The sequence below is a fragment of the Ixodes scapularis genome, unplaced genomic scaffold (assembly GCF_016920785.2).
Source record: "Ixodes scapularis isolate PalLabHiFi unplaced genomic scaffold, ASM1692078v2 PGA_scaffold1__304_contigs__length_218370807, whole genome shotgun sequence".
In the NCBI taxonomy this organism is placed as follows: domain Eukaryota; kingdom Metazoa; phylum Arthropoda; class Arachnida; order Ixodida; family Ixodidae; genus Ixodes; species Ixodes scapularis.
Genome location: NW_024609846.1, coordinates 8077707 through 8098804, shown reverse-complemented (window position 1 = coordinate 8098804; position 21098 = coordinate 8077707). Strand labels below are relative to the sequence as shown.

Sequence of the window (21098 nt, the reverse complement as noted above, 5' to 3'; positions counted from 1 at the left end):
TTACTCTGACTACTCCCCATACACTAGCATATCAGGATTACGTAAATCAGCTAACCTTGACTTACTTTCTTTACGTCGAAGGGTGTCACGTCTCACTCTTCTTCACCAAATCTTTTACCACAACAACCATCTAAAACATTCTCTACTATCACCTCCCTACCGTATTTTCCCTCGTTTGGACCACTCATGTAAACTGCGCTCAATTACTTCGTCATCTGTCTCTTATAAAATGTCGACTTTACCATCTGCTATTGACAATTGGAACTCATTACCTGACCTCATTGTAAACATGACTGACACTAACAAGTTCGCTGCAGCCGTTAACCTCTTTCTTTCTGAAATACAAGTATAGGTTACAGCGTGTTTTTTAGTAACTATTTTTGTTGATGTTTTTATTGTGTTCACTTCCTTGTATAATGCCCCCTGGGGCCCTCAAGGAAAATAAATGATGATGATGATAAGCTGCCCTCGAATGTTTATGGAGAACTGTGGATGTGTGCTATTGGTCTTGTTAGTTTCTCGCATTTGTTCGGAGACCAGACATCCTGCGTTTATGCATGGTTGGCATCCGTTATTTTGCTGGGACGAATTCAGTCGGGGGTTAGCTAGGCTGTTTCTAAGGTTGCGTGATCGTCTGTAAATTACCCCGAGAGCTGATGGGAATGCACGTTTGAAACGTTCGCTTTCTTCTACTGTGTTATAACGACGCCTTAAAGTATTATTTACGTTGGGGAAATTCGTACCATAAGTTAGACATAAATTCGTGCCCTGCGTGTTGCACTGAGGAGGACGGCCTTCCAAGAGGTCAGCGCGGTTTAGTTGGGCGATTTTTTTAATTGCGTCGTCGATAACTCGCGGAGGATATTTTTGTTTTTCGAGTGCGTTTTTAGATGATGAGAGCTCGATTGTAAATCCTCTTGTCGTGAGCATAGACGTTTGAAGAAATGGACTTGGTTGTAGGGTATACCATTCTTATAATGACGTGGACGGTCGCTTTCGTAGTGGAGGTAGTTTTGCCGATCTGTAGGCTTACGATAAAGATTCGTTGTAAGGTTCCCTTTGTCTAATATTACAGTGGTATCCAAGAAGTTGATACTGGTCTGAGAATAGGTGTGAGCAAAGCAGATAGTTTGATTCACAGTGTTGTACTGATTTATAAACTCTAGCAGCTTCTCTTTTGTCTGCGGCCACATATGAAAAATGTAATCTATAAACCTCTTGTAGATCGATTGTTGTAAAGAAGAGTCAGAGAGAAATTTGGTCTGCAGTTTTCCCATAAATATGTTGTCATAACAAGGTGTCATCTTAGTACCCGTCGCAGTGCCGATAACCTGCCTATAATCTTCTTTTTTGAATTCGAATGAGTTCAGTTCCAAGACCCGATGAGTGAGAGTGACAATTACTTGACTATCGGGGGCGTCTGCTTGTCTGTCTAGTTTGTACATTTCAATTAGAGAGGCCATTCTGTCGACATGTGGGGTATTGGTGTAGAGAGATGATACATCTAGGGTGACGAGATACGACCCGTCGGGTACACGCAACTCAGAAATGTCTCCCAAGAAGTGGGCAGTATCCTTGCTATAAGAGCCTAAAGTTAGGGGTATGTGCCTGATTAAGATGTCTAAGTAGCCCGATATCGGCTGTTATCGTAGCTTATCCTGACCCGATTATTTGACCTGGGTTGCCTGCTTTACGGATTTTTGGGAGCATGCAGAAGCGACCACAGGAAGGATAAGTTGGCTTTATTGTATTGCATTCCTTAGTAGTTACATTTCTTGTTCCAGAAGACCCTTTAGTGCCTAGATTGCGACCCGCACGTGTTCTGCCGCAGGGGCGCCCGTCAGTGGCTCGTAGAACTTTGGATCGGTTAGTTGGCGGTAACGGAGGTAACGGAGGATACCCTTAACCCTAGACTCTTCGCTTTTCAAACATCGCGATGAAGCAGCTGGACTAAGCGATTTGCATTGCTTGTTTCGATAATGACAGACACTTGGATTAAGATCGTCAATCCACTGATCTCCAAAGAGTTGAATATCGTGACAAAGTGGTCACATCCGGAAGATGGAAGGTGACTGACACCTTTGTCAGCGGCAGAAGGGGTGTGCTTTCTTTTTTTGTTAAGTTATAAAATTGGTGGTGGGCACTGGGCAGAGCCGAGAGCTTGCAATAAGAAAGCCTGAGTCTTGAAACTGTGCTGATTACAAATAGTCAAATGAATTTATCGTCAAAATATTTGTGATAGTGCGTCAAATAATTATACTGTTACAGAATTAGTCGAAATATTTACTCCGTGTAAATAATTTTATTAGTTGTAATAAATTACATACAAGTTTAACCACATATCGTCAAATCACAAATTAATGACTAGGTTACGCAAATGCAAGAAAATCCCTCGACATATCTGACACTGTGAACGCAATCTCGTTTTTCTGATAAGGCATCAGAATAGAACTAATATTAACTTTGAATAAACGCTTTATTTGACCACCCGCCCCACATACTTTATTTAAGGGCGTCCAAATTATAAGGAAACAAAGACGTGCCAAAGTCATCTTAACAAACGTTTAATATAAAGCACATGTACATAAAACTTATCAGATAGTATATCTCATCTCGTAGGAAAGTGAAGCGGGGATGACTTTATTTACATAAGGATTGAACACGAAGAGCACACGAGAAAACACGATAATGATAAAATCAAATGAAGAGGTTACAAAACGGTTCTGCAAAACTGTACAATTATTAAATAACAACAATATTGCCCTGCGGTGCCAGTAAACAACACGCCCAGTTGAGGTGCTCACGACAAAACATATCCGTGATAATTTTACACCCATGCGAAAGAAAATAATGAGCGTGATGTATGACAATATTGCTTTGTATGGATATCACGAGTATGTTGCAGGTCATTAATAAAGTAGCGACCGGCACTGTGTAGACACAAACCCTCGAGCATAATCGTGATACCGGGACCAGGCACAGGGGCAAAACATGGCTGAGGCGTAGTGGTCAAACGCGCCCGGGGCCAGTCAAGCTTCATGAATTCGCAGTTTCATAGAAGAATCCACGGCCTTTCTTTGAAACTCGTGTAAGGTGATTGTCTTTTGATAACAGATAACACACTCTGTCAACAGAACGCACCCGTTGCGACATCATTAGCTGATGATAAAAACTGCAACACGGTAAAAGTGAAAAAGAGATAACCATCATGTCAACATATAAAAGCCCCCCTTTCCTCTTGAAAACGTCCGAACCACCTTCATACAACCGCAACAGCAAAAAATGAACTAGAATAACACGAAATTCACCTGATGGCACCGAATAATTAACAGATACGGTGACAGTGGTAACATTCATGACACAGGTGAGCTTGAAAATAAACTATTCATTTTATATAAAACAATCTGACTTCAGGTAAATTCTTTGGTCGTAACAAAAAAAAAAGCGCCAGTAGAATTGGGTTTTGTCTCAGACGTACAATCCTTGGGTTTTAAACTGATACCCCTTTTAAAGTTGTGAAAAGTTACAAGGAAAGCTCACTTCAGAAACACGTGTGAGGCTTCGTGCCGGTTATCGATTGGAATCGTCAAATGGCAGTCAGGTGTGGCTGTTTTTTTTTTGTTTTGTTTTTTATTCGCGAAGCGCGAAGGATTGTTGTTGCTCTTGTGTTCACCGCAAATGCGCAGAAGTTGGGAACAGAAGCCGCCCAAGCCCTACAGCTTCCAAGGACATGGCAGGTTTATATTTACGTCGCAGTACTCGAAAAGGCGTAGAGCCCTCGCCCGCGTAACCTGAATGAATGTTGTTGAAAGACTGGTAACTGGCCACAAGGGTTGGCTACTGAAACGTGCCACCATCAACCTGTTCTCTGCCATTGAATTGGCATGAAACACGCACTACATCACAGAAAGCGCAAGATTACGTGAAGATAAAACTAGAAAAAAGCAAACTCACTCATCACGAAGAGTTTTGATGTTAAGGCTCCCGGCGAACAACGCGGGGTAATACAATACACACCCTGATGTATCACAATGTGGCATGGACTACAGCAAGCACCCACATTTGTCAAGTTCGACAGGCAGAGGGGTGGCAGGAGCGGAACTAGTTCACACAACACACTTGAAGAGAACAGCTGAGCAGAGATTCTTGGAGACAGTCGTTTCAACTTGTAGTCAGGTGCTTGGTCCCTTTGCACACACGTAGACAGCCTATCTATTGTGGCTATCAGGCAAAATACGGTAGGCGAGGCGAGCTGATGCGATGATCACAGCCGACAGAGTTGTTAACTTTGTTCAACGTTTGGAACCCTGGCACATGTGAGAGTGGTTCACCCAGTTGTTTTTCTGAAACAAACGGACAAATAACATACAATGTCAGAAAACTTGCTGCAGCCACGAAAGCCGATGGATGGGGAAGCACTCCGCAGTTCGAGTAAGATGGACGGGTGGTGCCACCTTAACGTTAGCATGCGTTAAAGAAAGGTTGACGGCCTTGATACAGGCAACAGTCTTAAGAGTTTTGCGTTGCAAAAACACCATCAAATCCCCCAAACTTGGGCTTAAAGCGTCCACAGCGTTCATTCTTTTTATAAGAGAATAACATTTTTGCTTGCTAGTCTTCTCACGACGTGGTAACCGATTAGTAAAAATTAAGACCGAAAAAAAACGTTTTGATAGGATGGTGTAGAGTGAGATCAATGGAGAGAATATACGTCGCCTAGCTCCGATTTCTCCATTGTCGTTGTTAGGAACATTGTGGCTGCATAGATGTGGCTGTGACGTCGTGACCCTATCGACCAATCAGGATTTTTCCGTCACGCCACAAACATTGACTTTTCTACGACACAAGCTTCTTAATGGTGTCGCGTTAATACGGAAATGCGGGAAATGGTAAACAATTTAGCACTCCAAGCAGCATAAGTGTATTTTCGAAATTGGAGCAGTTCAAAAAGCACTTTTGAAATAGGTGAAATAATTTTATTCCTATACAACGGACTTAGTGCATATCTCCTGGTACCAAAGACCTTCCGCAGCAATGACCGAAGGATTTGAACTTGGTCGTGCTGAGAAAACCTTTACCCTAAAACCCAACAGATGAAGCATTTCTTACTTGACACTGGGGCCCGCAGTACCAAATATTCTGGCAGCCCGAGCACATGTACATAGCGTATTGACCACAGAAGCCACAGGAGTTGAGCTTGTTGGCAGTTGCTGGGGCCACCTTAAAAAAACGGTAACAACGACATCCGTCAAATGGTTGGAACATAGACGTTTAAATTCAAAAGACGCAGGCATTTCTCCGTAAACAAAAAAAGAAATCGATATAAAAGAAATAACGCGCTCTCTTTTGTTAGCAATTACGAAAACAATATTTACCCCAGGGCCCACCTGCCTTTAGGGAGAAAGCGTGATAACACCGGGTGCTGAAAATGTGCCGTGGCGGCAGCCCGACCACAGTAAGCTAAAATTTAATCTAAGTATTTTAAATTGTAGGATAATTCCCATATCGTAGTCTCCGCCTTCCTCCTTTTAATATGTCTGCCTCCTCTTCGTATCCCCCCTCGCCAAACTCAACCATAAAATCCTTGAAGTACCGGGGTGTAGTAAACATACTGCTGGAATGTGACGAGGAAACATTGCGGCAATTCGGGACGACCCTCCCAAATCTAAGTTTCCTAAAATCACACAGCGGTGCATGCTAACATTTCTCTTGGTAAATTACAGAAAACAAGAGTCTTCATTATTTACTCGTGTAGCCATCGTCGTTAGGCATTAGTGTGTGCGTGTGGAGGGGGGAATCGGTCCAGCAAGTACATCAAATGACTTGTTGAACGTGCATTCATTAATGACCGCATAGTGTTATTCAATTGAATACCAATCCAGGATGCAAGTAATGCGAGCACAGTGAACATCACTAAACTTCGCAAAACGCCCTAAAACAAAGCGAGCACACAAAAATATGTTCGTTGCCATCCTACCTGTTTGCACCTAGTTCAACATATGTAGAAAATACCCTAATAAAAATCTAATTTTTATGAGACATTTCTGTGTCCAATAAAACAGATATGAGTGATACAAGATATAAGAACATGTAATAACCATATAATAACTATATAAGACCGTATATGAACTATGTAAGATAACTTGTGAGAAGTTTCTTATAAGTTGGTTATATGGTTCTTATATGGTCTTATATATATTATATAGTTCTTTATAGTTTGTATGATTCATGTGTGTTTAGTGAACACAAGAAATTTATCATACAAATGGCTTTTTCACTAGGGTAAAAACACCTATATGTCTGCATGTGTCTCAGCGTACGAAAATTCTAGAGATATGCGCTTGTATACTACCACGAAAACCAGAAAGTTTCGGAATACCTGCGCTCTCTGCTGCGGGTGGGGCTGCGGTTCTTGCCTCGGAATTCCCGGCTGCGCCGCCGGCGCCGCGTTGAGGCGGGGAGGAGGTTGGCTCTCCTGATGAACCTGGTGATGAGCGTAGTCCTCCTTCTCGAGCCTCTTCTGGCGTTCCCTGCTGGCAGTAAGGGCCGTCTGGACGTCTTCGACTCTCTGCCTTTCCTGCATATCTGTTGCACGGCCCACTCTGTAGAGACCCTGCTTCGCCAACTGAAGAGCGTACCGTTCCTGAAGGGCTTCTGCGTACGAGTTCCACGCCACGTTAGGCAAGTTGGGCGGGAGCGGATATCCCTCGAGAGGAAACCTGCTGTGCGGAAAGGCGTGGTACGACTGAAAAGCGCTGCCAGAGACGTGCTGGAAATTCGGCGGCACACCGGGTAGTTCCCGACCCGGCCCCTTGGACTGCTGCCATTGTGGATGCTGAGGCTGCAAAACAGGGGCCTTGGAAAACTCCCCAGCAGATTGTTTCGGATAGGCTGGGTGTTGCGCGCCGCTCATCGCAGCACCGTTGGGCAAATCCTGAGGACGCCGTTCCAATTCGGGCTGGGACGGCTTTCTTTTAACCGGGTGTTTCGGGGAATCTGTTGGAGGCGCCGGGGCGATCTTTCCACGGTTTCCAGCGTAGGGCTGGCGGTTGTGTTCCGATGCTGGCGAGGCGTTTTGGGCTTGCAAGCTCGCAGGCGACAAATCTCGGGGCACGTCCAAGCTTCTGACGTTGAAAAGTCCAGTGCCGATGAGAGGAACACTCATAGGGATACTGGCGTGCGGTGCAAGCGAATGTGCAGGTCTTGCTGGCGGAATTTGGACCGGATAAGGAACAAGGCCCGGGGTTCCCTGCTGCGCTGGGCTAGAACGGGACACGAGCGAGGGTCCTCCGTCTGGCGACGGCTTTCGAGGTCCACTTCCCACGCTCGAAGGAGTCATATGCCGAGCGTCATCCACCTGAGTTTTCATTTCTTCGCGCATTTTTGAGGTACCTTTCTCGTCTTCATTCGAAGGAGGCCGAGTTTCTGTACTGTACGTCTGATGCAACTTGAGTTCATCTTCGGTGAAATGTTGCGCTTGTTCGGTAGATTTTCTGTACCGATTTTCGAGCTGGGTCAGGATTCGAAGCTTCTCGGTTCTCATGTGAACTACTTTCTCGTACTCGGCTTCCTTCTGGGATGCGAGGACGTCGAGATAGTTGAGCTCCTCTTTCCGGAGTTCCATTTCGGCTTTCAGATTACCAGAGTAGTCTGCCATGGACGCGTTTTCACCACAAGGTGCGAGCGCTGAATAGGGTGACACATCCCTGAGGTGCTGCTTTGGCATCCCGGGCGCTGAAGGGGCCATTCTCGCTGCTCTTGTAGAAACGCCCTCACGATACAGGTCTATCTTAGGTCCCTCCTGAGCAAATGGATTCGAACTAGCGTTGCCTGCGCTCCGCGGAGTTCCTTCAATCATCGTTCCCCCAGAGTGCATTCCGGCGTACGCATTGCTTTGTTGCGTAAAGGGAGAGGCGCCGCTTGGCTGATTCATGGTTTTATCCTGTTGTGTCTGATGCTTCTCCGCCCGCATTTGTGCTTGGTGAGTCTCCATGCGCTGTTGCCCAGAGTATGGATCTGATCGGCCATTTCGATGGAGCTCCTCTCGCGACAAAGGAGGTGGCTGCTGACTTGGCCGCGGCAGTGCTGGGCCGAAATTGGGGGCTCTGTACTGACTGCCCGCCTCAAAGCAAGCTTGCACCAACGGTGGAAACGCTTGAAGGTTCCCATAATGAGGAGGTGTCTGCATTTGATGAACTTGGGCGAACGTAGGAGGCGGTCTCGCCTGCTGGGGAACCGGTACGATGTTCATCATTTGCTCGAACCGGCGCTCCTGCATCCATCGTTGCTGCTGCTGGTGGAAGTGCTGTTGTTGTTGGTGCTGTAGTTGCTGTTGCTGTTGTAGCCTCTGTTGTTGCTGCTGTAATTGCTGCGGCTGCTGTGATTTTTGCAGTTGAGGCTGCTGATGTTGCTGTTGTTGTTTTTGTTGCTGCTGTTGCTGCTGCTGCTGCTGCTGCTGCTGCTGCTGCTGCTGCTGCTGCTGCTGCTGATGCAGCTGCTGCTGCTGATGCAGCCGCTGCTGCTGATGTAGCTGCTGCTGCTGCTGCTGATGCTGCTGTTGCTGTTGCTGCTGCTGTTTCTGGTGTTGTAGATGCTGCTGTTGAGGCTGCTGATGCTGTTGCTGATGTTGTTGTTGATGCTGTTGCTGCGGTGGCTGCTGGGATGGTTGCTGATGTTGTGGCACCACCTGCTCTCTCGGGCTTATCATCGGTTGAGGTGCATGGTATGGAACGCCAGGGTGCCTCGACAGGTATGCCTCCCGTCTAGAATGATCGCTTAAATTCATCGGTTCCGAACCACCAGGACGAGACACTTCAGGGCTCGGGACTGTTTGCGTCAAAGAAAGGCGACCCCGTTCAACATGTCTTCCTGTTGAATGCTGAGCCAGCCTGGGTTCCTCTTCATGCTGATTGGCTTTGTTCGGGTCAAATTTTTGCACGACACCGAGATATAAAACATCCGAATCACTAGTTTGATCGTCTGGTGTGCCGTGTCTAGATGGGCCATGACGCTGAAGTAACAAAGAGGGACCATTCCGAGTGTCTTCTGGAACCGCCTCCGAGGCAACATTTTTGGAACATTGAAGCGTCATTCTTTGAGCAGGCGCACTGCCAGGACTTTCAACAGGCGCCCCAAAAGGAAGGGGCGAAATCGCCGTATAGGCGCTGCGTTCTTGAGGAATTGCTGTTACGGTGATATCCCGAGAAAGTAATGGAGGTGGCTGGTAACGATGCGAGCTTCCAGAAACAATGACGTGACTCGAGATTCCATCTCGAAGGACGCCTTGTTGAGCGGTTGGATCTGAAATCAAGCAAATAAAGATGGTAAGGGCTTGATGACACGCTAGAATTTACAGTAATGCAGCACAGAGTATTATGAATAGGCAACCTGCATTTCTGTTTGGTTTGGCGCTATCCAGCGACTGAAGCGAGACACATTGGGCATACCTGGGACTGGCGGGAGCAGTGGTCAAACGTGAGCTATTACTCTGGTGGCGTCGCTTAACCTAGTGTTTGAAGCAAGAAATTCTGGGCAGTCCAGGAAGCTGTGATCGCATAACATGCCAGTAGAGCGGAAGCTACCGCCTTGGCAGAACGATCGGAACGTCACTACATTTCACCGGAGTGCGCTTTTACCGGAGTGTCCTTTTACAACGAAGAAGTATCAGGCTTTTCGCTGCGTCATGCTCCAATACGTGTGCGTTGCGCTCGTATACGTAGCGTATATTGAAGCCGTCCACACGCAATGTTGGGCTTATCGCTCACCCTTTGCCTAGTTACAACGACACAGGGTATAACCGTGGGCTCTCACTCTGCTGGCGCTGCCTGGCTGTTGCCGGCTGGCTATACAACTCCTGATATACTCATGACTAGGCTGGAGAAGTAATAGCAGCAGTAATATTTGTTTTTACTCAGTAGTGCAATAACGCCAGAGAAAGGCATAGACGCGTAACTTCATTTTCGACATGCATCTATCAGGTAAACGCATCGAATGGTATGCTTTGTTTCAGGTTAAGTCCAGACGCAGCCGACGCTACGAGCTGATGGGATCAATCAGACAGCGTCAAAAGTGCACCGTCATGGTGTTCCTCACGTTTCTGTAACTGTTCTATCATTGCTGAACCAATCCAACAAAAAGAACTAGTGACTTGTGCTTTTGGCGCTGCTTGATTGGTTCCATTAGTTCGTAGACTCGGAGGCGTCAGGGCTTAAGCTGGAACAAAATGTACACCTTTCCAGAGCGTATCAGCCAGACTAAAAATGCCGAGTCACTGGACTGGGGACGCATGCGCGCCGTTTAATTTTCTGCAGCTACCGCGGATGCTCCGAACGCCTTCCACAGCCCAGTAGACATAGACGTCAGCGAGCAGAAGGCGGTTCTTGGAGAGGTTTAAGCGGGACAAACTGAACCAACATTTCGATGCGACTGCAGTGCACGGAATGCAAGGAGGGGCAGCCGCCTCATGAGACAGAATATGAGGACGGTACTGCTTTCCAGTTGCACGTACCACGTCCCCACACTAAGCGAAGCGTCTTCATTTGACAAAAGGGCACGGAGTAGCGCACCATTCACGAAGAAGCCGCTCACGTTAAAGGGAAGCTACGGAGCTTCTTGAAAAAAATGAAGTAGAAGTGAATTCTAGTGTATTTTTACCTCGTGAACCCGAATACCCAAACCATTTACTGCTCAAGTATCGTTAAACGCGAGAAAACGCGAAAGACAGTCGCTGTACGTGACGTCATCGACGGATCTTTTGGCTGCCCAAGGCTAGGGGGGCGGGTCTTCAGCCTTATTTTAGAATCGCTCTTATAGCTCCCCGGCGCGTCGCATCTAAATATAATTCTGATATTTGTTATTCAAAAGGCCAAATGAACGCAATTCAATCGTTTTTCTTTCTCAAACGCGGAAGTGTCCCATCTTCCCTTTAATGGTAGAGGTTATCACTAGAGTGACTGAATAAGCTAGGCTTCAGAGTAAAAACGCTTTCGCCACCTTGGTGCTTGCACACATTGTTGCCAGTTACCTTAACCATTACCTAGAGTCGTTGTAAACGGTGTTTCCGTCCTCCAGAAATCTGAAAACAGTTCGTGACAGGGCAAAACCATACCGATCGCCTGAGCTTTGTGACACCGCTCCTAAAGCTAAGAGCATTTTAGAATTGTGACGATTGCCAATTTCACCAACCCCTCCTAGATAAGAAAGCCGATGCGCTGAATGTTCCTGCTTCACCAAAGACGGCCACCTTTGGCCTTTTTCGTCACGACTGCGGCGTCGCCGTTCGGCTGGTACTCGTGTTCTCGTTGGGCGCGTTAAGTGGGCGCTCCCTTGCTCCTACTCCGACGCTCCGAGTTTCATACTCCGAGCGCAGCAACTAGACCACGCATAGCGTACAGGTGAACAACACACCGAGGCTGCGTTCCAAACCTACTCGAAGGGATCCGAGTTACCCTGGCGGATTATATCACGTGACAACGAAAATAAAGAAACGCTGGACGCGGGTAGGTTTTCGATAACCACATTTACCCTAGAGTTAGATCGAGTAAGTTTTGGAACACGGCCAGAAACTATCGACGGGCCACACGAGCTCCTTCCGACCGTGGATACGGGCGACAGAAGCCGAAAATATTTTGAAGATAAATATTGAGGCCGTGTGGAGCGGTAGAGTCTAAAGCTAAAGAGGAGGCGACAATTTGCAGTTTCTACTAACGTTTTAATATTCCTGAAAGTTTTGAAGACTCGCTTCGTGCACAGATGTGGAAGGTTATCTTGGCCGATCTATTTATTGACCATGCATGCTGTTCCGATTTAAATTAAAGACAACAACAATTCTTGAACCCGCTTGTCGACGCAGGAAACCCTCAAATTTGTCGGCAATTCCCTGGTTTCGTCGGTTTCGTCTCGCAGCGAGGCGGAAGCTACGCCGATACCGGCACACCGTCGTTCGATAGCACGTCAAGTCGTTTTTAGACGTTAGGCATGAACAAACCTTTCCCGCAACGCTAACTGGTGTTTCGGCTTTCCAATCTAAGTGTCTTTATTCGCTGCGGCCGTGCTAAGAATTCTAAGCAGGGCAGCCGTCTGACTGTCTTTTCATCACTTTTTTGTCGCCAAACTATCGGCACGCTCGTTCGATAGATCAATTCGTTTTCAGGCAAGACGCACGAACAAACCTTTTCGTCAACGCTCACTGATGTTTCAGCTTTCAAATCGAAGTATCTTTATGCGCTGGGCTAAGCATTATTAAAGAAACAGAGCGGTCCGAATGTCTCCTTATCTCGACAACTTTTCTGCCGCTGTGCTATCGGCTCGCTACCATTTGATAGATGAATTTCTTTTTCAGGCGAGATGCACGAACAAACCGCTTCCAGAACGCTAATTGCTGTCTTGGCTTTCAAATCAAATCGTTTTTAACTGCTGGATTTCAAGCACTAATCAGCGAAAATGGGGCAACGGTCCGGCTACGCCTTTCGTCTCGACGGTCTCAACAGCAGCGCAGCCAGCTTGTTTGTTTACGTGACGTCGCTCGTGCTCCGAGAAATTCTCGATGCACGAAGAGCGCGCTCGAGTGTCAGTCTTCGGTGGCACTCCTGTCCGTTTCGTGAAAGGAGCGCCAAACTCTCGCGGTCCGGATCACGGACTTAACGCGCCCACTGGTTGAACACGAGTACACCAGAACGCTTACGCCGTAGTCGCATCCAATGTCTGGCCAATAATGGCCTCCTTTGCTGACTTGGGTTTTCTCAACTAGGAGGTGTTGCTGCACCGGCATTGCACAAAACACCCGGATGGCGATGCTTATAAAAAACTTTCAACCTTTCCCCTTTCGTGAAGGAGGAGGAGCAGCGGAACTGTAGCTTCCGTTCTCGGCGGTGGCTTTTCAGGCGACTGATCTGCTCTTCTTTCATAAGGGAATCTGAAGCGATCGACGCAGTGAAACTTTAGGCGAGAGCGGCCTCGCGGCGGTTTGCGGAACCATTCGCGCTGCTGCGCACGTCACCGCTCTCTCCGCTACCGCTCATCTTCCTCCGAAGGAAGGTTGCCGCCATCTATGAGCGACGGTGGCAACCAGTTGTCTGATTGCCGCCGTCGCTCATAGATGGTGGTAGCTGTCCAGAGTTCGGTGTCATCATTTCTTTGCTGATGGCCGCACGATCCTGGGGAACATAGCCCTTAACAGTTCCGCCGTAAAAAATTGGGCAATAGACTGACGCCACTCTAAGCGTAGAGAACCTAGTCACTATTAAGTGCGTACACAGTCTCTTGACACTGAGTATTATTGTCCATCTGAGCAAAAGTAATGAGCTATGGCGTTGGGCAGAAGAGCACGCCACTTGACCAGCCAACCGCTGTCAGACGGAGGAACAGCACGACCGAATTTGATCCCACGCCAACGGAAGACGAAACGCAGCGTGAAATAAACATATTTCCTGGGCAATTGTTTCGGACCTAGCCTCCTTTCTATACCAGACACATATAGAATTCAGATTTCCACATCAGATAATAGTCAATGCCCGTTATAATTCAATATCAATTTAGATGAATACTAAGTTACTCGATGCGAGGGCCCTACTGAAAACTGAGCCGGCAAAGTACCTCTGGTAGTATACAGTTAAGCAAAAAAGCGTCGATAGGTATTACCATGCATTTCTGACAAACTGACGTGAAAACTTAAAAGGTATCACACCGATATTTTCGACTTGTCATTGCAGCGCACCAAGTAAACCAGTGGTCGCAAGTTGGGTCGAAAAGAAATAAGTAAATTTCTTTCTGTCTAAAAACCAAATCAATTTGGTGGCAATGTGGGCGAGTTAGTTCACGGTCAATAAAAAAGAAAAAAGAAACCATCGCGCAAAGAACGGTGACCGAGAATAAGAAACTGAACGGGACAAGCGCCCAAAAAATACAAGCGCCGAAACAGTAGGACACTTTTCGATCTAGAACTAGAATGCCTGGACGTATCCTCAATTGGATAAGTGTCCTATCGCAAAGAGCTCGAACTATTACTGGCTAACTTTTTTTTTCTCCACTTGTTTGCTACCCGATTCAGTGTTTACCGAAGTCAGCTACCTCGGTAGGACTATGACCCGGATTGGGCACGAGTGATGCGTCGAGGTTGGTTCACACACTTGAGACTGTTTGCGACCGTGTGCCTGAAAACCTTCTAACGTCTTTTACGACGAGAGGACACACTGGCGCCATCTATTATTGGGTAACCCTGGAGCACTCAGTTTTCGTACATTCCTTACTTTTTTTCGCGCGTCATTCTTTCCTTCTTGGCTCGAAAATCTTTTGGCAATGTCATCAACAGTCATTTCTCGGTACATAGATTTGATCTGGCAGACATGGCAGAACTTTCGCTTTCGTGAAACGCAAACACAGGGTTTCCTCATAGATGGTGCCAGCATGCCAGTGTCTCCTCTCGTCGTAAGATACCACGAGAGGTCGGTCCTAAACAAGCGCTAGTCTGTGAAGGGGCCTGCAGAGTCCGGCTACGTCAGCCCAACCCTGCGTCAGAAACAAACAACCGGTTTCCATATGTTGCCCACACAGCTGAAGTGAACCCCTAGTGACGTGACTTCCCATGCCTCCGAAGTGATACCCAAGTTAGGTACGTTACGGGAGCCAGTGGCTCATACAGTTACTGTTCGTGATCCCGGCGGTTGTTCTGAGAAGCGCTGGCAAATAAAGGCTGAACTCGATGGAGCGAATATGCGGCCAAGAACTCGATGGAGCGAATAGGCGGCCAACAGCCACCCATCCGACACCAAGAGCAAAGCGAACGCCGCCGGCCGAAATTCGTCGCTTTTTTCGCTCCATGGAGTCCAACCGTTAGGCGAGTGGAAGCAAGGATTACTGTCGTTGCGACTTCCGAACCAACCCCTAGCTGTAGAGCTTCTATGAAGTGCCCTACTGCAGAGCGACCCGTTGTAGAACAGGCGACTGCCCGTTCTACCTGCGCCGCTGTGCCAACGCGGGGATCGCGGCCAGCAACTAAATGAGTTATAGTTATGCTATCCAGTCAAAAATTGGGGGAAAAAAACAAGTATATATATATATATATATAAAGGCGCAGCAAACACAGACCAGTTGGTGAGTCGTTCCAGGCCCAATACTTCGACTAAAGCGGTATTCCATGGGTGTGTTCTTGCCGCGATTGCGTTTAGAGAATAAATGCACAGCGCGCAGAAAAATACGTTAGACAACTGAAAAAAAAGAAACCAGGCAGGATAAGCATTAAAAATAAAAATTAATAAAAAAACGAAAAAAAAAAAACACGCAGAAATTTAGCGTGTATTGACGCTATTTCTTCTTTATGTAGATGTAGAAATGCCTCCGTGGCATTTTCTGCTCGCTTTGAGCCGCTCCCAATGATTGTGATGTCGATGTAGATGGCTTAACATTTACAGACAGCACAATGCAGGGGTAAGCGCCCCCCCTGACGGAGATTGCAGTCACCATCCCACGTTCGCGTGCCCTTTGATTCACACGGCGACCTTTTCGTTTGACGCTAGATTTTCCGCAGGTCAACGGGATCTTGTAGACCACGCCAACTGCACCATTCATATCGCTGTTCTATTTGTTTGAGTGTCTACCCTGTAACAAATAAGACTGGGCGTCGATTAAAAGTTTTAACCCGACTTATCGACACCTTTCAATCGAATTATTTATCGATTAATTGGTTTCGTTCATTCCAAAGACATAATCGTTCTTTTCTTTAAACAATCCACACGAATTTATTTGCTCTCGCAAAAAATGTAATAAACGGCGCAATATCCAATTTCAGATTTTCAGTCAAAGTTGATGCGTAGTTGAGAGCAGTCAAACGACGCACGCACTCGCAGGTTATTCCTTCATCCGCAGAGGCAAAGAGGTTCGTTGGTATTCTCTGGCAAGAGCTCAGTCCTTCCTTTGTTCACGAATCGTCTCTGCTGCGCTCAACGGACGCCCACACGGCATTCAAGCGGCCGGGACACGTGTAACCTTTTCCACTTCTTTAGAGTTACAAATATCGCACACCCTTTGGCTTAAGACTACTTTAGGTCAAGATTGCACCTAAAGTTTGCTTTTCTACTTTTGGTATGGAAGTTTAATTTTTACTTTTCTTTTTTCTGTCTGTCAAAATATAACCCATTAACCGGCTAACAAGATTGATCACGATTAAAGCATTACTCTATTAATCGGTAGGTTAATCGATCAAGTGCCCACCCCTAGTAACGAATCGTTTTGAACACTCGCGGGCATATTTGCCATGACTTACAACACCGCAAAACATGCTGCGGGATTTTCAAAGCACTCAGATGTCTTCGTTTTTTTAAATCTTTTTTGAACTTGTCGGAAATACTGCGTCGGTTAGAGTGACTCGGATCCTTGAACTCGGCAGTGGTGTCGGAAGAGGAAGGAAAGGGCGGGGCGGGGAAAGTGATCCATCTTCCCCCTCCCCCTTCCCCCTCCCCCTTCCCCCTCCCAAAGACTTTTGAAATTCCTGAAACTCAGCCTTTCCAGGCCTTTCAGTCTATACAAAAATATCAAAATCATTGGGTGCGGCTCAGACCAGACAGCTAGGAAGTTGTTGGAAGCATACGCTATTAGTAAGAGTGTGCTCAGACCAGAGATGAAGCAATTACATGTATTAATTTTTTCTTAGAGCGCAGCTCTTAGGCGCCCGCTTCCGTCTTGAGCGGCGTCGGCGTCGGCGTAACCGTGAGGTCACGTGACCCCCCCCCCCCCCCCTTGAGGATGAGGACAGGAGGAGGAGGTGAAGGAGAAGGAGGAGTAGCAGGGAGGATGAGGAGGTGAAGAGGAGAAAGGAGGGGTATACCCTCCCCTCAGTACCCTTCCCTCCTCAAGAGCTGCGCTCTTTTTCGGCATTACAGGGAGCTTGTAAGCGGCTTTAATTTTTTAATCCAACGACTTACCCTAACAAGGGTGTTCAATTTTCAATGAAACCACACTTATATAAAAAAAAGAAAAAAATTGCGTAATGAACACATGCTCATTACGTGCAAGTAATAGTTTGCTTCGTTTGGGGTTTTATTTCTCTCGAATAAATGCTGGTTGGGAGTTGGTGCTCGGGTCACTAATTTTTTACTTGTACGACAATTTATCTTGTGCGCTGTACATTTCTCCAGTAAGCATAAACCGACTCGTCCATTATGCTACATTTAACTCCGCGTGGATGTTCCTCTTATTCTCAGTCGACATTATATATATATATATATATATATATATATATATACATACACGCTGTTTCAGAGAACTCAGGCCAAATCGCTCCTTCGAAAACTACTCATCGCAACGAGAAAAGGCTCGTGTCGTTTTGGTCCTCGGCCAGGGTCCCATTTAGGAAAATTATTAACGTCAGGGATAATTAACATGTTATTACTTTCGCGTAATTAACTTTTTTAAATATTGTGTTTAAGGTTTTTAATATTGTGTTTCAATTAGAAAATTGCTCAGCATCGTCGATAAGCATTAAATCAACAAATTGCAGAACGATAGAAAGCACGCGAAGCATTTTACGGCTTGCTGAAAAACCTCACAAATTCGACGGGCTTTTAAGTTTCGGTTTGCTATCGGAGCGCATCTGGGCCCCGGCGGCACCGCGCCCCGTGGAGAGAGAGAGAGCAACCAACGTCTGCTGCGTCGCGCGATGACAGCGCAGCAGAGGCTGGTTGCTCTCTCTCTCTCTCCACGGGGCGTGGTGCCGCCGGGGCTGAGATGCGCTCCGATAGCAAACCGAAACTTAAAAAGGTGGCGATGCAAGCGAGTTGGTTCATGACTTTTGAAATTGGAAAACAGCGCGCAAAAAGACGAAGACGACGAGAGAAGAGCACAGGACAAGCGCTGACTATCAACTGAAGTTTTATTAAAACAACTCAATCGCGTTTTCAGTCGATGTGGAAGAACTCAATCGCGTTTTCAGTCGATGTGGAAGAACTCTTTTACTCTGTGCCCCACAAAGACTTGTTCCTGGCGGTGCGTGAGTGCATTGAAGAAAATGGTGTTGTTGCCTTCCAGAATGCCAGTGGAGTGGGGATTGACGGTTTTTTGGAACTCATAATGTTATACTTGCAGTCCACCTTTGTCCTTTTTGACGGAAGCTACTATGTACAGAGAGAGGGCATTTGCATCGGCTCGAGCGTTGCTCCGGTGCTATGCGACATTTTCCTAGCGAAGTTCGATAGGTCTTTAGAAACGGCATTGTGTCAACAGGTGTGCAAGATATACAGATATGTTGACGATTATCTGGTGTTCTTAAGGAGTGTCGGCAGTTTGTCTTCGCAAAAGGTTGTGGATGATGTAATGACCGTTTTCAAGCGCTGCTCTTCAGGCCTGAAGTTCACTTACGAACTGCTAGACGGTCAGTACTTGCAGTTTTTGGATTTACGGCTGCAATTCACTGGGCAACATGTGTGTTGGCTCTACAACCCGCGAACCAAGAAGGAAATCCTGCCATACGATTCCGCCTCTCCAAACTTGTGAAACGAAATATTGCCACGTCATGCCTCCAAGCTTCACTGTACAGGTCCTGTCACCATGCCATGCTTGACAGCTATGAAGCCCAGGTCAAGCGACTTTTAGGAGCAGGATTTCCTCTTTCTGTTTTGCTTGGTGTCTCTCAGACACTCTTGAAAAAAGTCAAGAGCGGTTCTCAGGAACCAAAAGTAAAGCCTAAACAAAGGCCTCAGGTTGTCCCATATTTACATAAGGTTTCACACAATTTAAAAAAAGTGGCTAACCGGTTCAATGTGCCAATGGTTTTTTCAGCGCCTTAAAAATTAGCACAACTTTGCCCGCGCGTAAACCAGGCAAGCAGTAAAAATATGTCATGTACTGTTAAGCATGTCAACAAGTTCGTGGATTGCGTTGTGGGTGTCATCTACAAAATTCCATTGTCATGCGGACGGGTTTACGTTGGACAATCGGGACGCTGCGTCAACGAGAGATTGCGTTAGCATGCGAATTCCCTGCGGTCAATGACCGGAGGTCACTTGTACGTACATTGCAGAGACTGCCAGTGTCACCCCGTCTTCCAAAATACCTTAATCAAGTTTCAAGTTTCAAGTTTCAAGTTTCTTTATTCCTCTTCAAGCAAGAAGAGAGGGAGGAGGGAAAAAAGCAGTACAAAACTGCTTGACAGTGCCCTCTCCTCCCCCAACAGCAACAGCAGAAGAGGCACTCAAAACAAAAAACGCTCTCAAGAGTACACAGTCAGATTTCTCACGAAACTAGTAAAGATAATATGCGTTCGTTAGAACAGTTTTCAATTGTAATATTACGCGACAAAAAATAGTTTAACATTTTGGGCAGCTGGTATCTCACCATCTGATTTCCATAGTTTGTTCTTGAGCGCGGGACCGTCCAGGTGTCGGCATGGCGGGTGGCATACGAAGTGTTTTGTGAGTGAAGGCAGGAAAGAGAAAGAAGACTGTTTCCCGGGTGGTTTATCGCTGCTTTATATGCCAGGGCAAGTTTATACTCATAATGATTCGTGATTGGAACAATTCCTAATTTCTTGAATAGTGGTGCCGTGTGGCTATCATGTGCTTCGTTACACAAAATACGAACTACTTTTTTCTGAAGTATATGAATACGATGAATATTTGCAGAAGTAGTATTTCCCCATACCAAGAAACAGTAATTAAAACATGAGTAGAATAAAGAGTTATAAAGAAGTCGTAGTACAGACTGGGGTAATGTTTTTCTATGCTTATAAATTATACCCACCACCTTCGATAGTTTTTTCGCTATCATCTGAACTGTTTCATCCCATCGCATGTATTCATTAAACATGACACCAAGAACTTTGACGCTCTGCACAATTTCTATACCACGTGAATCTAAGGAGAGAATCTGACTTCCGCTCATTTTTACCCCCTTTGACCTGAAAACGACAGCTTTCGTTTTATTACTATTTATCACTAAAGAGTTCTGGACTGTCCACGTATAAAGTTTTTCTAGAAATGTATTACCTGTCTTCATAATGTCCGAAATATCGGACCCTGCAAAAAATATACTAGCATCATCTGCATAGATTATCATGTTTGCTTCATCGTCAATGTTAGCTATGTCGTTAATATACAGGTTAAATAAAAGAGGCCCTAAAATACTACCCTGTGGAACACCTGCATTAAGTTTTCTAGACTCAGAACGTTGGCAATTTATTACAACTCTTTGAAAGCGAAACTGTAAGTAACTCTCGAGTATTTTCAGGGCTATTCCCCGAATACCAGAAAGTTCTAGTTTTTGAAGAAGAGTTTTATGATTAATGCGATCAAAAGCTTTTGAAAAATCGATAAAGATTCCCAATGTAAGAAGTTTATTTTCAATGTTGTTTAGAATTATCTCTTTTTGGTTAAGTAACGCTAACTCTGTCGAGTACCCTTTCCGAAACCCGTACTGCCGGGGACTAAGAATTGAGTGTTTCTCAAAAAAAGTGTAAAGTCTTTTATGTATGATTTTTTCCAATCCTTTTGAAAATATTGGTAAAATGGACACTGGCCTGTAATTACTAAGATCGTTCCTATCACCTGCTTTATATATGACAGAAACTTTTGCTATCTGCATTTTACGCGGAAAAACACCAGTCTCGAGACATACATTAAATATATGAGTTAAAATAAAAGCAATAGACTCTATAACATATTTAATGGGCTTTATTTGAATGTCCTGAGAATCGGAACTTTTGCTGTTTTTTAGACTCATAAAAATTGAAATAACTTCTTCCTCGCTAGTTGGAGAGAGGAATATGCTGTCAGAAAGACATTTAACATATTTTGAAGCTTCAGGAGAGTGAACGCTGTTAACTAAATCGACAAAAAAATCATTGAACGCGTCTGCAAGAGCTTTACCTTTTTTAATATCCCCCTCAACCGCAAGCTCGGTTGTTTCTCCAAACTGACGTCCTTCATGCAATATCGAATTTAACTTCTTCCACAAAACATCCGTTCTCTTTTCATCCCGAAAAAGCAAAAAATAGTATGACCGTTTGGCTCGCCGTAGCTCACTTGTTATCTTGTTTCTTTGACTCTTAAAACTTGACAATACAACTGGATCTCTTGTACGCATAAATTTTCTATAAAGTGCATCTTTTTTCT

The 21098-nt window shown here is 45.7% G+C and overlaps 1 protein-coding gene across 2 annotated transcripts in view; it reads right to left on the bottom strand.

Moving 5' to 3' along the window:
- Positions 1 to 2548: 2548 nt before the first annotated feature.
- LOC8028808 (chromatin modification-related protein eaf-1) overlaps positions 2549 to 21098 on the bottom strand; it is a 362118-nt gene continuing 343568 nt past the window's right edge. For both annotated transcript variants that reach the window (XM_002401690.5, XM_040502776.2), the window contains 3 exons: positions 6380 to 9300; positions 5110 to 5220; positions 2549 to 4343 (listed from right to left, as the gene is read on the bottom strand). In XM_002401690.5, the coding sequence (XP_002401734.3) occupies positions 4293 to 4343; positions 5110 to 5220; positions 6380 to 9300 (3083 nt within the window). In that variant the 3' untranslated portion in view covers positions 2549 to 4292. The remainder of the gene's footprint in view (positions 4344 to 5109; positions 5221 to 6379; positions 9301 to 21098) is intronic.